Source organism: Dermochelys coriacea, chromosome 7, assembly GCF_009764565.3.
Source record: "Dermochelys coriacea isolate rDerCor1 chromosome 7, rDerCor1.pri.v4, whole genome shotgun sequence".
NCBI classification, from domain to species: Eukaryota; Metazoa; Chordata; order Testudines; family Dermochelyidae; genus Dermochelys; species Dermochelys coriacea.
The window spans coordinates 85409032-85423904 of NC_050074.1; the positions used below are offsets into that span (position 1 = coordinate 85409032).

The following is a 14873-nucleotide window of genomic DNA, read 5'->3' on the forward strand; positions in this document are numbered from 1 at the left end:
TATGAAAAGAAATCTTCATATTCAAATACTTGAAAATGGAAGAGAGAGGCTATGTCAAGTTCTATAAAAAGGTTTTGTCAGCAAACCAAATATGTGTTTTATCTGCTCTTTAGCAACATCTATTTTGAATTTGATATTTCCCCCAATCCTCTGAACCCCAGAGGTTTTATTATTATTATTCAATCCTCCAGGCAATGATTTTAAAACCAATCCATAAAAATCCATTATTGACAAGGCCTGGGCAGGGAGCCTATCTGTAACAAAAGCAACTACAAATTATAGAGGGTGCAATTGAATCCAAAACTATTAAGAATGGGGAGACTTAAAATATTAAGCCTGCCTGGACTTAATCCATTTGAGCATGCTGATGTGCACACCACATTATTTTCTACATAATATAACTTCTAGTCTTTTTTACTGGGATGCGTGTTACTACCTCCCCCCCTTTTTCTTTTTTAATTTAAACAACAATAGCACCGAAAGGCCAGCTTTGCTGATGCGCCTATTGCAGAAAACCGAATTGCAGAGTCTAACGGAGAATGCACGTGAGCGCTACGCCAGTGCACAGAGCACTGCATGGGCCTCAACAGAACAGTGAAACAGAGTGCCACCAAATGCACAGAGCAACAGAAAAAAGAGAAATGTACACTTTTTCTCAAGGCCTGCTCTGTCCTCATTATCTATAGGGTTACCCATAACAAGAACTGGTAGGAACAATATTTTCAGATGGAAATGCGATTTTCATATTGATAATGTTCCTTTAAGGGATTTGAATGCTATACAAGATAACATATAGATAATGCATAGAATTCCGCCAAGGGCATTGCCAAAACAAACTTCAGAAGCGAAATTCATTCATGTGTATGATGTTATCTGAGGCAGCTATATAATGACTGGTCATCACCCATCCATGTTATTTCCATGGTTTATTATGAATACTGCAGTAGCCCCAGAAACTCTTTATCCTCAATACCATCCCTCAACAAGAGAGGAGAAAGTGAATAAGGAGACCAAATTTAGAGGAACAGAACGCAGACAACATAGCTTATTGCTGGAGACCACAAGAGCAGCTTGTCCCTGGATTTTGTACATCTTTTTAGCAGACTCACGCAGCAGCAAAAAGAAAAAGGGTACTTGTGGCACTTTAGCGACTAACAAATTTATTTGAGCATGTCTCTAAGGTGCCACAAGTACTCCTTTTCTTTTTGAAGATGCAGACTAACATGGCTGCTATTCTGAAATGCAGCAGCAAGCAACTCCAAGGAAACTGAGCAGTAGTCAATAAATCAAGAATCATAATTCCCTGCAGCCAGCATGAGATGCACAACGAGTTGCTCTAGGATGCTACAAGTGTGTGGATTTGAGTATTTGAAGCATGACTGACTGTAAGTTACCTTGCATAATCACAGGTTTCAGAGTAGCAGCCGTGTTAGTCTGTATTCGCAAAAAGAAAAGGAGTACTTGTGGCACCTTAGAGACTAACAAATTTATTAGAGCATAAGCTTTCGTGAGCTACAGCTCACTTCATCGGATGCATTTGGTGGAAAAAACAGAGGAGAGATTTATATACACACACACAGAGAACATGAAACAATGGGTTTATCATACACACTGTAAGGAGAGTGATCACTTAAGATAAGCCATCACCAACAGCAGGGGGGGGAAGGAGGAAAACCTTTCATGGTGACAAGCAGGTAGGCTAATTCCAGCAGTTAACAAGAATATCAGAGGAACAGTAGGGGGTGGGGTGGGAGGGAGAAATACCATGGGGAAATAGTTTTACTTTGTGTAATGACTCATCCATTCCCAGTCTCTATTCAAGCCTAAGTTAATTGTATCCAGTTTGCAAATTAATTCCAATTCAGCAGTCTCTCATTGGAGTCTGTTTTTGAAGCTTTTTTGTTGAAGTATAGCCACTCTTAGGTCTGTGATCGAGTGACCAGAGAGATTGAAGTGTTCTCCAACTGGTTTTTGAATGTTATAATTCTTGACGTCTGATTTGTGTCCATTCATTCTTTTACGTAGAGACTGTCCAGTTTGGCCAATGTACATGGCAGAGGGGCATTGCTGGCATATATCACATTGGTAGATGCGCAGGTGAACGAGCCTCTGATAGTGTGGCTGATGTGATTAGGCCCTATGATGGTATCCCCTGAATAGATATGTGGACAGAGTTGGCAACGGGCTTTGTTGCAAGGATAGGTTCCTGGGTTAGTGGTTCTGTTGTGTGGTGTGTGGTTGCTGGTGAGTATTTGCTTCAGATTGGGGGGCTGTCTGTAAGCAAGGACTGGTCTGTCTCCCAAGATCTGAGAGAGCGATGGCTCGTCCTTCAGGATAGGTTGTAGATCCTTGATGATGCGTTGGAGGGGTTTTAGTTGGGGGCTGAAGGTGATGGCTAGTGGCGTTCTGTTGTTTTCTTTGTTGGGCCTGTCCTGTAGTAGGTGACTTCTGGGTACTCTTCTGGCTCTGTCAATCTGTTTCTTCACTTCAGCAGGTGGGTACTGTAGTTGTAGGAATGCATGATAGAGATCTTGTAGGTGTTTGTCTCTGTCTGAGGGGTTGGAGCAAATGCGGTTATATCGTAGCGCTTGGCTGTAGACAATGGATCGAGTGGTATGATCTGGATGAAAGCTAGAGGCATGTAGGTAGGAATAGCGGTCAGTAGGTTTCCGATATAGGGTGGTGTTTATGTGACCATCGCTTATTAGCACCGTAGTGTCCAGGAAGTGGATCTCTTGTGTGGACTGGTCCAGGCTGAGGTTGATGGTGGGATGGAAATTGTTGAAATCATGGTGGAATTCCTCAAGAGCTTCTTTTCCATGGGTCCAGATGATGAAGATGTCATCAATGTAGCGCAAGTAGAGTAGGGGCATTAGGGAACGAGAGCTGAGGAAACGTTGTTCTAAGTCAGCCATAAAAATGTTGGCATACTGTGGGGCCATGCGGGTACCCATCGCAGTGCCGCTGATTTGAAGGTATACATTGTCACCAAATGTGAAATAGTTATGGGTCAGGACAAAGTCACAAAGTTCTGCCACCAGGTTAGCCGTGACAGTATCGGGGATACTGTTCCTGACGGCTTGTAGTACATCTTTGTGTGGAATGTTGGTGTAGAGGGCTTCTACATCCATAGTGGCTAGGATGGTGTTTTTAGGAAGATCACCAATGGACTGTAGTTTCCTCAGGAAATCGGTGGTGTCTCGAAGATAGCTGGGAGTGCTGGTAACGAAGGGCCTGAGGAGGGAGTCTACATAGCCAGACAATCCTGCTGTCAGGGTGCCAATGCCTGAGATGATGGGGCGTCCAGGATTTCCAGGTTTATGGATCTTGGGTAGCAGATAGAATACCCCAGGTCCTGGCTCCAGGGGTGTGTCTGTGCGGATTTGTTCTTGTGCTTTTTCAGGGAGTTTCTTGAGCAAATGCTGTAGTTTCTTTTGGTAACTCTCAGTGGGATCAGAGGGTAATGGCTTGTAGAAAGTGGTGTTGGAGAGCTGCTTAGTAGCCTCTTGTTCATACTCTGACCTATTCATGATGACGACAGCACCTCCTTTGTCAGCCTTTTTGATTATGATGTCAGAGTTGTTTCTGAGGCTGTGGATGGCACTGTGTTCTGCATGGCTGAGGTTATGGGGTAAGCGATGCTGCTTTTCCACAATTTCAGCTCGTGCACGTCGGCGGAAGCAGTCTATGTAGAAATCCAGGCTGCTGTTTCGACCTTCAGGAGGAGTCCACCTAGAATCCTTCTTTTTGTAGTGTTGGCAGGAAGGTCTCTGTGGGTCAGAGGTGTGTTGGAAATATTCCTTGAGTCTGAGACGTCGAAAATAGGATTCTAGGTCACCACAGAACTGTATCATGTTCGTGGGGGTGGAGGGGCAAAAGGAGAGGCCCCGAGATAGGACAGATTCTTCCGCTGGGCTAAGAGTATAGTTGGATAGATTAACAATATTGCTGGGTGGGTTATGGGAACCATTGTTGTGGCCCCTTGTGGCATATAGTAGTTTAGATAGCTTAGTGTCCTTTTTCTTTTGTAGAGAATCAAAGTGTGTTTTGTAAATGGCTTGTCTAGTTTTTGTAAAGTCCAGCCACGAGGAAGTTTGTGTGGAAGGTTGGTTCTTTATGAGAGTATCCAGTTTTGAGAGCTCATTCTTAATCTTTCCCTGTTTGCTGTAGAGGATGTTGATCAGGTGGTTCCGCAGTTTCCTTGAGAGTGTGTGGCACAAGCTGTCAGCATAGTCTGTGTGGTATGTAGATTGTAATGGATTTTTTACCTTCAGTCCTTTCGGTATGATGTCCATCTGTTTGCATTTGGAGAGGAAGATGATGTCTGTCTGTATCTGTGCGAGTTTTTTCATGAAGTTGACAGATTTCCACTCTATACGGCTAAATTCAGTGCCTTGCATAATCACAGGTTTCAGAGTAGCAGCCGTGTTAGTCTGTATTCGCAAAAAGAAAAGGAGTACTTGTGGCACCTTAGAGACTAACAAATTTATTAGAGCATAAGCTTTCGTGAGCTACAGCTCACTTCATCGGATGCATTTGGTGGAAAAAAACAGAGGAGAGATTTATATACACACACACAGAGAACATGAAACAATGGGTTTATCATACACACTGTAAGGAGAGTGATCACTTAAGATAAGCCATCACCAACAGCAGGGGGGGGAAGGAGGAAAACCTTTCATGGTGACAAGCAGGTAGGCTAATTCCAGCAGTTAACAAGAATATCAAAAAGGCTGACAAAGGAGGTGCTGTCGTCATCATGAATAGGTCAGAGTATGAACAAGAGGCTACTAAGCAGCTCTCCAACACCACTTTCTACAAGCCATTACCCTCTGATCCCACTGAGAGTTACCAAAAGAAACTACAGCATTTGCTCAAGAAACTCCCTGAAAAAGCACAAGAACAAATCCGCACAGACACACCCCTGGAGCCAGGACCTGGGGTATTCTATCTGCTACCCAAGATCCATAAACCTGGAAATCCTGGACGCCCCATCATCTCAGGCATTGGCACCCTGACAGCAGGATTGTCTGGCTATGTAGACTCCCTCCTCAGGCCCTTCGTTACCAGCACTCCCAGCTATCTTCGAGACACCACCGATTTCCTGAGGAAACTACAGTCCATTGGTGATCTTCCTAAAAACACCATCCTAGCCACTATGGATGTAGAAGCCCTCTACACCAACATTCCACACAAAGATGTACTACAAGCCGTCAGGAACAGTATCCCCGATACTGTCACGGCTAACCTGGTGGCAGAACTTTGTGACTTTGTCCTGACCCATAACTATTTCACATTTGGTGACAATGTATACCTTCAAATCAGCGGCACTGCGATGGGTACCCGCATGGCCCCACAGTATGCCAACATTTTTATGGCTGACTTAGAACAACGTTTCCTCAGCTCTCGTTCCCTAATGCCCCTACTCTACTTGCGCTACATTGATGACATCTTCATCATCTGGAAAAGAAGCTCTTGAGGAATTCCACCATGATTTCAACAATTTCCATCCCACCATCAACCTCAGCCTGGACCAGTCCACACAAGAGATCCACTTCCTGGACACTACGGTGCTAATAAGCGATGGTCACATAAACACCACCCTATATCGGAAACCTACTGACCGCTATTCCTACCTACATGCCTCTAGCTTTCATCCAGATCATACCACTCGATCCATTGTCTACAGCCAAGCGCTACGATATAACCGCATTTGCTCCAACCCCTCAGACAGAGACAAACACCTACAAGATCTCTATCATGCATTCCTACAACTACAGTACCCACCTGCTGAAGTGAAGAAACAGATTGACAGAGCCAGAAGAGTACCCAGAAGTCACCTACTACAGGACAGGCCCAACAAAGAAAACAACAGAACGCCACTAGCCATCACCTTCAGCCCCCAACTAAAACCCCTCCAACGCATCATCAAGGATCTACAACCTATCCTGAAGGACGAGCCATCGCTCTCTCAGATCTTGGGAGACAGACCAGTCCTTGCTTACAGACAGCCCCCCAATCTGAAGCAAATACTCACCAGCAACCACACACCACACAACAGAACCACTAACCCAGGAACCTATCCTTGCAACAAAGCCCGTTGCCAACTCTGTCCACATATCTATTCAGGGGATACCATCATAGGGCCTAATCACATCAGCCACACTATCAGAGGCTCGTTCACCTGCGCATCTACCAATGTGATATATGCCAGCAATGCCCCTCTGCCATGTACATTGGCCAAACTGGACAGTCTCTACGTAAAAGAATGAATGGACACAAATCAGACGTCAAGAATTATAACATTCAAAAACCAGTTGGAGAACACTTCAATCTCTCTGGTCACTCGATCACAGACCTAAGAGTGGCTATACTTCAACAAAAAAGCTTCAAAAACAGACTCCAATGAGAGACTGCTGAATTGGAATTAATTTGCAAACTGGATACAATTAACTTAGGCTTGAATAGAGACTGGGAATGGATGAGTCATTACACAAAGTAAAACTATTTCCCCATGGTATTTCTCCCTCCCACCCCACCCCCTACTGTTCCTCTGATATTCTTGTTAACTGCTGGAATTAGCCTACCTGCTTGTCACCATGAAAGGTTTTCCTCCTTCCCCCCCCTGCTGTTGGTGATGGCTTATCTTAAGTGATCACTCTCCTTACAGTGTGTATGATAAACCCATTGTTTCATGTTCTCTGTGTGTGTGTATATAAATCTCTCCTCTGTTTTTTCCACCAAATGCATCCGATGAAGTGAGCTGTAGCTCACGAAAGCTTATGCTCTAATAAATTTGTTAGTCTCTAAGGTGCCACAAGTACTCCTTTTCTTTTTGTAAGTTACCTGTAGACAACCCCAGTGCACTGCATGGCCATGCATCAGATTTGGGTTCAATTCCCAATCTTCTACTCCCAAGACCAGCAGGAACTGGAACTAACAACATTCCAAGCTTCTAGCAGCTGACGGAGCCATTCAACGATTCCTCTGGCTATTTGAACAAGTGAATTAAAGCATTCCACAAGGAGTCTACACCAGAGTGACAGGGGATGCAATATGAAAACTCAAGGGTGAAGTGTAAATAGGGTTGTCAGGGCCCTATCAAAAATGGAAAGGACTGTATCTCTTTCAAAATAATACATTTGGTCTCATTCCAAAAGGCTTCTCCTTCTCAGGGCAACATGCACCTGTTTCCTTAAACTGCTATTCATCATTTGATGCAGAGCATGTCTACACTTACAGCGCTGCAGCTGCACCAGTACAGCTGCGCTGCTACAGCACGTGGCAAAGATGCTTTATGCCAACAGAAGAAGCTCTCACATTGACATAGTGCTGTGCAAACTAGCGCTTATGCTGGCATAATTTATATCACTCAGAGCGGTGAAATATTCACACCCCTGAGCGACATACATTTTGCCGACATAAATGGTAGTATAGACATGGCCTTAGCATAAAGCTGTCATTTTCACAACAGGAAGAATGTGTAATTGCACCACATTCATTCAGGAACTTTCCAAAATATTCATCATTCGATGACAATGAGCAGTTCCAGATTCATATGGCTGATGTAAATTCATTTGACTCCTGCTGTGATGTGAACTTTGATTTTTTTTCCACCACGAGCAATAAGATTGTTTTGTAGTTGGGGGTTTGCTTATTTGTGGTGGAATTTCTTTTAGGAAAAGGAGAAAAGCAAGATGTTCAATGAAGTGAGCTGTAGCTCACGAAAGCTTATGCTCTAATAAATTTGTTAGTCTCTAAGGTGCCACAAGTACTCCTTTTCTTTTTGCGAATACAGACTAACACGGCTGCTACTCTGAAGGCTGAAGTTGCCATTCTCCTATTTAGCCCTCTGTAAAAGGGACGAGTATCTCTGTATGACAGTATGGTAGCTGATCCCATCAATTCTATTAGCCAGAATGTATCATGAAAACAGACCAAGCACAGCATTATGTTTACAGAGAAATCTAAAAAAAGAAAAGGAGTACTTGTGGCACCTTAGAAATTAACAAATTTATTTGAGCATAAGCTTTTGTGAGCTACAGCTCACTTCATCAGATGCATTTGGTGGAAAATACAGAGGAGAGATTGATATACACACACACACACACACACACAGAGAACATGAAACAATGGGTTTATCATACCACACTGTAAGGAGAGTGCTCACTTAAGATAAGCCATCACCAGCAGCGGGGGGGGGGGGGGGGGGGGGAAGGAGGAAAACCTTTCATGGTGACAAGCAAGGTAGGCTATTTCCAGCAGTTAACAAGAACATCTGAGGAACAGTGGGGGGTGCAGTGGGGGGGGAGAAATAACATGGGGAAATAGTTTTACTTGGTGTAATGACTCATCCATTCCCAGTCTCTATTCAAGCCTAAGTTAATTGTATCCAGTTTGCAAATTAATTCCAATTCCGCAGTCTCTCGTTGGAGTCTGTTTTTGAAGCTTTTTTGTTGAAGGATAGCCACCCTCAGGTCTTTAATTAAGTGACTGGAGAGACTGAAGTGTTCTCCAATTGGTTTTTGAATGTTATAATTCTTGACGTCTGATTTGTGTCCATTTATTCTTTTACGTAGCGACTGTCCAGTTTGACCAATGTACATGGCAGAGGGGCATTGCTGGCACATGATGGCATATATCACATTGGTAGATGCGCAGGTGAACGAGCTTCTGATAGTGTGGCTGATGTGATTAGGCCCTGATGGTGTCCCCTGAATAGATATGTGGGCAGAGTTGGCAATGGGCTTTGTTGCAAGGATAGGTTCCTGGGTTAGTGGTTCTGTTGTGTGGTGTGTGGTTGCTGGTGACTATTTGCTTTAGGTTGGGGGGCTGTCTGTAAGCAAGGACTCTACTTGCGCTACACTGATGACATATTCATCATCTGGACCCATGGAAAAAAAGCCCATGAGGAATTCCACCAGGATTTCAACAATTTCCATCCCACCATCAACCTCATCCTGGACCAGTCCACACAAGAGATCCACTTCCTGGACACTACGGTGCTAATAAGCGATGGTCACAAACACCACCCTATATCGGAAACCTACTGACCACTATTCCTACCTACATGCCTCTAGCTTTCATCCAGATCATACCACACAATCCATTGTCTACAGCCAAGCTCTACGATATAACCTCGTTTGCTCCAACCCCTCAGACAGAGACAAACACCTACAAGATCTCTATCATGCATTCCTACAACTACAATACCCACCTGCTGAAGTGAAGAAACAGATTGACAGAGCCAGAAGAGTACCCAGAAGTCACCTACTACAGGACAGGCCCAACAAAGAAAACAACAGAACGCCACTAGCCATCACCTTCAGCCCCCAACTAAAACCTCTCCAACGCATCATCAAGGATCTACAACCCATCCTGAAGGACGACCCATCACTCACACATATCTTGGGAGACAGACCAGTCCTTGCTTACAGACAGCCCCCCAATCTGAAGCAAATACTCACCAGCAACCACACACCACACAACAGAACCACTAACCCAGGAACCTATCCTTGCAACAAAGCCTATTGCCAACTCTGCCCACATATCTATTCAGGGACACCATCATAGGACCTAATCACATCAGCCACACTATCAGAGGCTCATTCACCTGCGCATCTACCAATGTGATATATGCCATCATGTGCCAGCAATGCCCCTCTGCCATGTACATTGGTCAAACTGGACAGTCTCTACATAAAAGAATAAATGGACACAAATCAGACGTCAAGAATTATAACATTCAAAAACCAATTGGAGAACACTTCAATCTCTCTGGTCACTCGATTACTGACCTAAGAGTGGCTATCCTTCAACAAAAAAGCTTCAAAAACAGACTCCAACGAGAGACTGCGGAATTGGAATTAATTTGCAAACTGGATACAATTAACTTAGGCTTGAATAGAGACTGGGAATGGATGAGTCATTACACAAAGTAAAACTATTTCCCCATGTTATTTCTCCCACCCCACCCCACCCCCCACTGTTCCTCAGATGTTCTCGTTAACTGCTGGAAATAGCCTACCTTGCTTGTCACCATGAAAGGTTTTCCTCCCTCCCCCCCCCCCCCCGCTGCTGGTGATGGCTCATCTTAAGTGATCACTCTCCTTACAGTGTGTATGATAAAACCCATTGTTTCATGTTCTCTGTGTGTGTATATCCATCTCCCCTCTGTATTTTCCACCAAATGCATCCAATGAAGTGAGCTGTAGCTCACGAAAGCTTATGCTCTAATAAATTTGTTAGTCTCTAAGGTGCCACAAGTACTCCTTTTCTTTTTGCGAATACAGAATAACACGGCTGCTACTCTGAGAGAAATCTAAGGCTTCCAGATTGTGGATTACATAGATTCCACAACCTCAAAACAACTCAGAAACCATTAATAATATTGAAGTTGTTATTGAAGCAGAGTGCCTGATACTTCCAGACTTGCTTCAGGTACAAATTATAGAACACACTTGACAGTGTTTCTCTAAACTTTTTTGTTACACCACTTAAAACTTGTAGTTCATAAATTTAAAACATAATGCTTTACCTTGCAATATTATTTAAAAATATTCTATTCAGGCCTTTGCCTGCAATAGTAGTTTTTGCATTATAATCTCTATGAATGTTTGCCCTGTAGTGACCCCTGTTGGAAAGTTAAAGTAAGGCCATCCCCCATAAAGCACACTTCAGATATCTACATAGGTATTTCTCCTCAGGAAATGTATTGTACAATAATTCGATAAGTACACCACTGGAAATGTTTTCAGGATGGAGAGGAACTTCATTAACAAAATCAACAGTTTTTTAGACTATGTCCTCTTAAATCAATATCCTCAGATTTTACGGTTTGTTTTAAAACTGTGTAAGGAGTAATTTTAACCACTAAATACAACTCTGTTTAAGCACATGCAGAATACAGAATCAAAGATTATGTCTGGTACTCTGCCTTTCTGGATGGTGGCACAAGTGCTTCTACTGGAGAAGGGGTAGGGGGGGGATACACACTGATTTCAATGGAAGTTAAGAGCCCAATATCTTTGTGGATCTAGGCCTAAAAGACTAAAGGGCCTCATAGATTGGGGACACAATGCTTTAATGTGACAATGGAAAATGGGAAGCCAACAGAGGAATTTGAAGAAGAGAGAAGCAGTCAGAGTTATGGACAAGGAAGAAAATCTCAGTAGCTGAATTTTGTATGGTCTGGAAGGGAGTGACATGGGAGTCCAAAGAGGAGGAAGTTGTGGTAGTATCAAGATGACAAGAGGCTGTGCTAGTTTTAGTTTCAGGGATGAGACTGTCTGATCCTGCTCCTTCCTCAGAGTGAAATATGGTTACTGTACATCCTGCTTGAACCAAGAATAAGATGAAACCTCATGCACTGTCAGAAGTTTCTGGGTGCACTCAGTTACTGACCAGATCCAGCTAGTTGTCTACTGTATAAGCCCCTTAAGTGTGGGCCAGTGACCAGCAGGAACAGTAAGATCACCTTAAAAACCTGTTATCAGTCCAGTTCCTAGTGGACAATAGTGCACATCATAAACCAGGGGTGGGCTACATATAGGAACAGAAATTGTATGGCAGGCCATAAATGCTCACAAAATTGGGGTTGGGGTGCAGGAGGGAGTGAGCTCTGGTTGGGGGTGCGAGCTCTGGGGTGGGGCTGGGAATGAGGAGTTTGGGGTGTAGGAGGGTGCTCTGGGCTGGGACCAAGGGGTTCACAGTGCAGGAGAGGGATCAGGGCTGGGATGCGGGAAGGGGTGCAGGTTCCGGCTGGGAGTACGGGCTCTGCGGTGGGGCTGGGGATGTTTGGGGTGCAGAGAATGTTTCAGGCTGGGATCAAGGGGTCTCGAGAGCAGGAGGGGGATCAGGGCTGAAGCAAGGGGTGAGGGGTGTGGGGAGGCTCAGGGGTGCAGGCTCTGAGCAGCGCTTACCTCAAGCAGCTGCTGGAAGCAGTGGCCTGTCCCTCCTCTGCTCCTACACAGAGGTGCGGCCAGGCGGCCCTGCACGCTGCACCATCCACAGGCACCACCCCTGCAGCTCCCATTGAAGCGCATAGGAGCTGGAATGGGGGCCATGCCGCAGCTTTCAGGAGCTGCGTGGTGCGGCCCCCGATCCAGCACCCTGGCTGGAGCGCCGAAGCAAGGCCAAGCCATGTGGTGTGGCCCCCGACCCAGCACCGTGGCTGGAGCGCCAGAGCAGGGCAAGCCCCAGACCCCACTCCCCAACACGAGCTCACGGACTGGCTTAAAATGGCTTGCAGGCAGGATCCGGCCCGTGGGCAATAGTTTGCCCACCCCTGCCATAAACACTCTGCCACACATAACTGACTTCCCTTATGTCATTGATAATTGAGTGGCCAACAACTGAAGGGGCACAAAAATTGAACTACCCTGCTGGTCAATGGTATATCCGGTAGAGTGATGGGGAGGAAGAATACACAACGGGGACTGGAGTAGGGGTAACTCTTTTAGGAGGATCCTGAATGCAAAATGTTGTGCCCTGCTTGTATCTCCAAAACACAACACAATTGCCAAACCCACTAATCACATTCATTTCCCTCTGCTGCAAAAGTTTCAAAATAGGTCTGGGTGGTTTGATTTTATCAGGTTTCAGAGTATCAGCCATGTTAGTCTGTATTCGCAAAAAGAACAGGAGTATTTGTGGCACCTTAGAGACTAACAAATTTATTTGAGCATAAGCTTTCGTGGGCTACAGCCCACTTCATCGGATGCATAGAATGGAAAATATAGTGCCAGCAATGCCATGTACCTTGGCCAAACCGGACAGTCTCTACGCAAAAGAATAAATGGACACAAATCTGACATCAGGAATCATCACATTCAAAAACCGGTAGGAGAACACTTCAACCTCTCTGGCCACACAGTAAAACATTTAAGGGGGGCAATTTTGCAACAGAAAAGCTTCAAAAACAGTGGCTGGGTCATTACACATATTGAATCTATTTCCCCATGTTAAGTATCCTCACACCTTCTTGTCAACTGTCTACATGGGCCATCTTGTTATCACTACAAAAGTTTTTTTCTCCTGCTGATAATAGCTTATCTGAACTAATTAGCCTCTCACAGTTTGTATGGCAACTTCCAACTGTGTGTGTGTGTGTGTGTGTGTGTGTGTGTGTGTGTGTGTGTGTGTGTGTGTGTGTGTGTGTGTGTGTGTGTGTGTGTGTGTGTGTGTGTGTGTGTGTGTGTGTGTGTGTGTGTGTGTGTGTGTGTGTGTGTGTGTGTGTGAGAGAGAGAGAGAGAGAGAGAGAGAGAGAGAGAGAGAGATTTATTCCATTCTATGCATCCGATGAAGTGGGCTGTAGCTGTAGCGTAGCGTTCTGTTCTTTTTGATTTTATCAGCCATTCCGAAGAGAGGCTTGGAATATTTTTCCTAATATATTTAGCGAAACGGGTATTACATGTGAAAGGAGCAAGACTGACAGTTATATAACTTGGGGAAGATGATGATGACCCAGCTAGGGCCCTACCGAGTTACCGTTTTGATGGGGCAAGGAAGAGGACAATCAAGCCAGTGTCTGACCAGAGGGTTGTGGTGTTGCAGGAGGGGGAAGAGAGCACACCAGAGACTGCCCGATAGGAGGAGCACACACAGGAACCTTCCTCAAACCTGGGTTTTTGCTGGAGGAAAGTTTGCAGCGTGGAATGTCCTGCCCACGAGACAGCTCCCCCTTCCCACCCAGCCTCCCGCAAATGCCCCATGCCGCTCAGCCTTGTCTCCCCACAGGGGCGGCGAGAGAAACCCTCAAGCGGCCGCACAGCCAGGGAAGAAAGAGGCACTGGCCCCGGTGCAGCAGCTACAACAACCACGCTCCTCTCCGGGGCTCTCGGAAGCTTGTGCATCTAACCGCAGGTAGCTGCGGCTCCCCTCCGGCCCCCGGTACGCTGAGAAGCGGCAGCAGGAAGGGGCTTCCCGGAAATGCGTGGGGTACTCACCGGGACGGCAGCATCCCCCGCACTCACCGGGCCGGGGGCAGAGCGCACCGGCCGGGCACGCTGCAGCAGCCTTTGGCTCCGACTCATCAACTTTCTTTCTGGCCTCTTGCAGGCACACAGCCAGCGTGCGGGGAGCCGGCGGTGCTCACGCCGTCTCGGAGGGACCCCGCCGCCGCCTTCCGGGGGGAGCCGAGCTCTGCAAGGCGGCTGCCGCCACACCGCAGGGAGACAACCCCTGGCGCCCGCCGCCTCCTGCGCATGCGCCGTCTCCCCGCCGCAGCTGCAACAGCTGCGCTCCAGCACCGGGGCAGCCCCTCCTTCTGAATCTCCGCTCACCTTCTTCCCCTCCCCCCACCCCCCCCTTTCCTTCCGTCCGTCCGTCCGTCCTTCCTTCCAGCGGAAATAAGTGAACCGACCCGATCTGCTTCTAGTTGACCCAACACTGCAGTGCTTTTAAAAGAAAGAGAAACACCACCACCAAAAAGCGCCACAAAGTTCTTATCTATGGAAACGTTTCCATGTGTGACGGCATGAGCCCCTTGTTGGTATGCTCCCGGGTAACCATTGATGGTATTCGTTATTATATTGATATTATTCCGACAAACAACCCCCTGCAATATTTTGCACTCAAGTGTGGTCGCGCGGGGCTACTGTTTGAGCGCCAGAAAGTGCACATCATCCCCTTTGCGTCGTCCAAGAGGAAACAAGCGCAAAAGCAATTAAGCAGTGAACGATTGCTAGTTTATTATTTTGGTTTAGGAAGTCTAAGGTCAGGTGTTAGTAATAACAGTTTAAGATTTATGTTTCTAATATAGGGTGTTTAGCCTGAAAGTGTCCCCTGAAGTTAAGTAAAGGCCACAGAGTATAAATGAATTTCTCTGATGTCCTTTGGAATCATATTGCTATTGCCGCCCACCTTCTTTGGAA

At 45.8% G+C, this 14873-nt stretch overlaps 1 protein-coding gene across 1 annotated transcript in view; it reads right to left on the reverse strand.

The window, feature by feature from the left end:
• The window catches only part of PALD1 (phosphatase domain containing paladin 1), a 218322-nt gene extending 204070 nt beyond the window's left edge, over positions 1 to 14252 (reverse strand). The window contains exon 1 of the mRNA XM_038411513.2: positions 13947 to 14252. Coding sequence (XP_038267441.1) covers positions 13947 to 13960 — 14 coding nt within the window. The 5' untranslated portion in view covers positions 13961 to 14252. The remainder of the gene's footprint in view (positions 1 to 13946) is intronic.
• Positions 14253 to 14873: the final 621 nt, after the last annotated feature.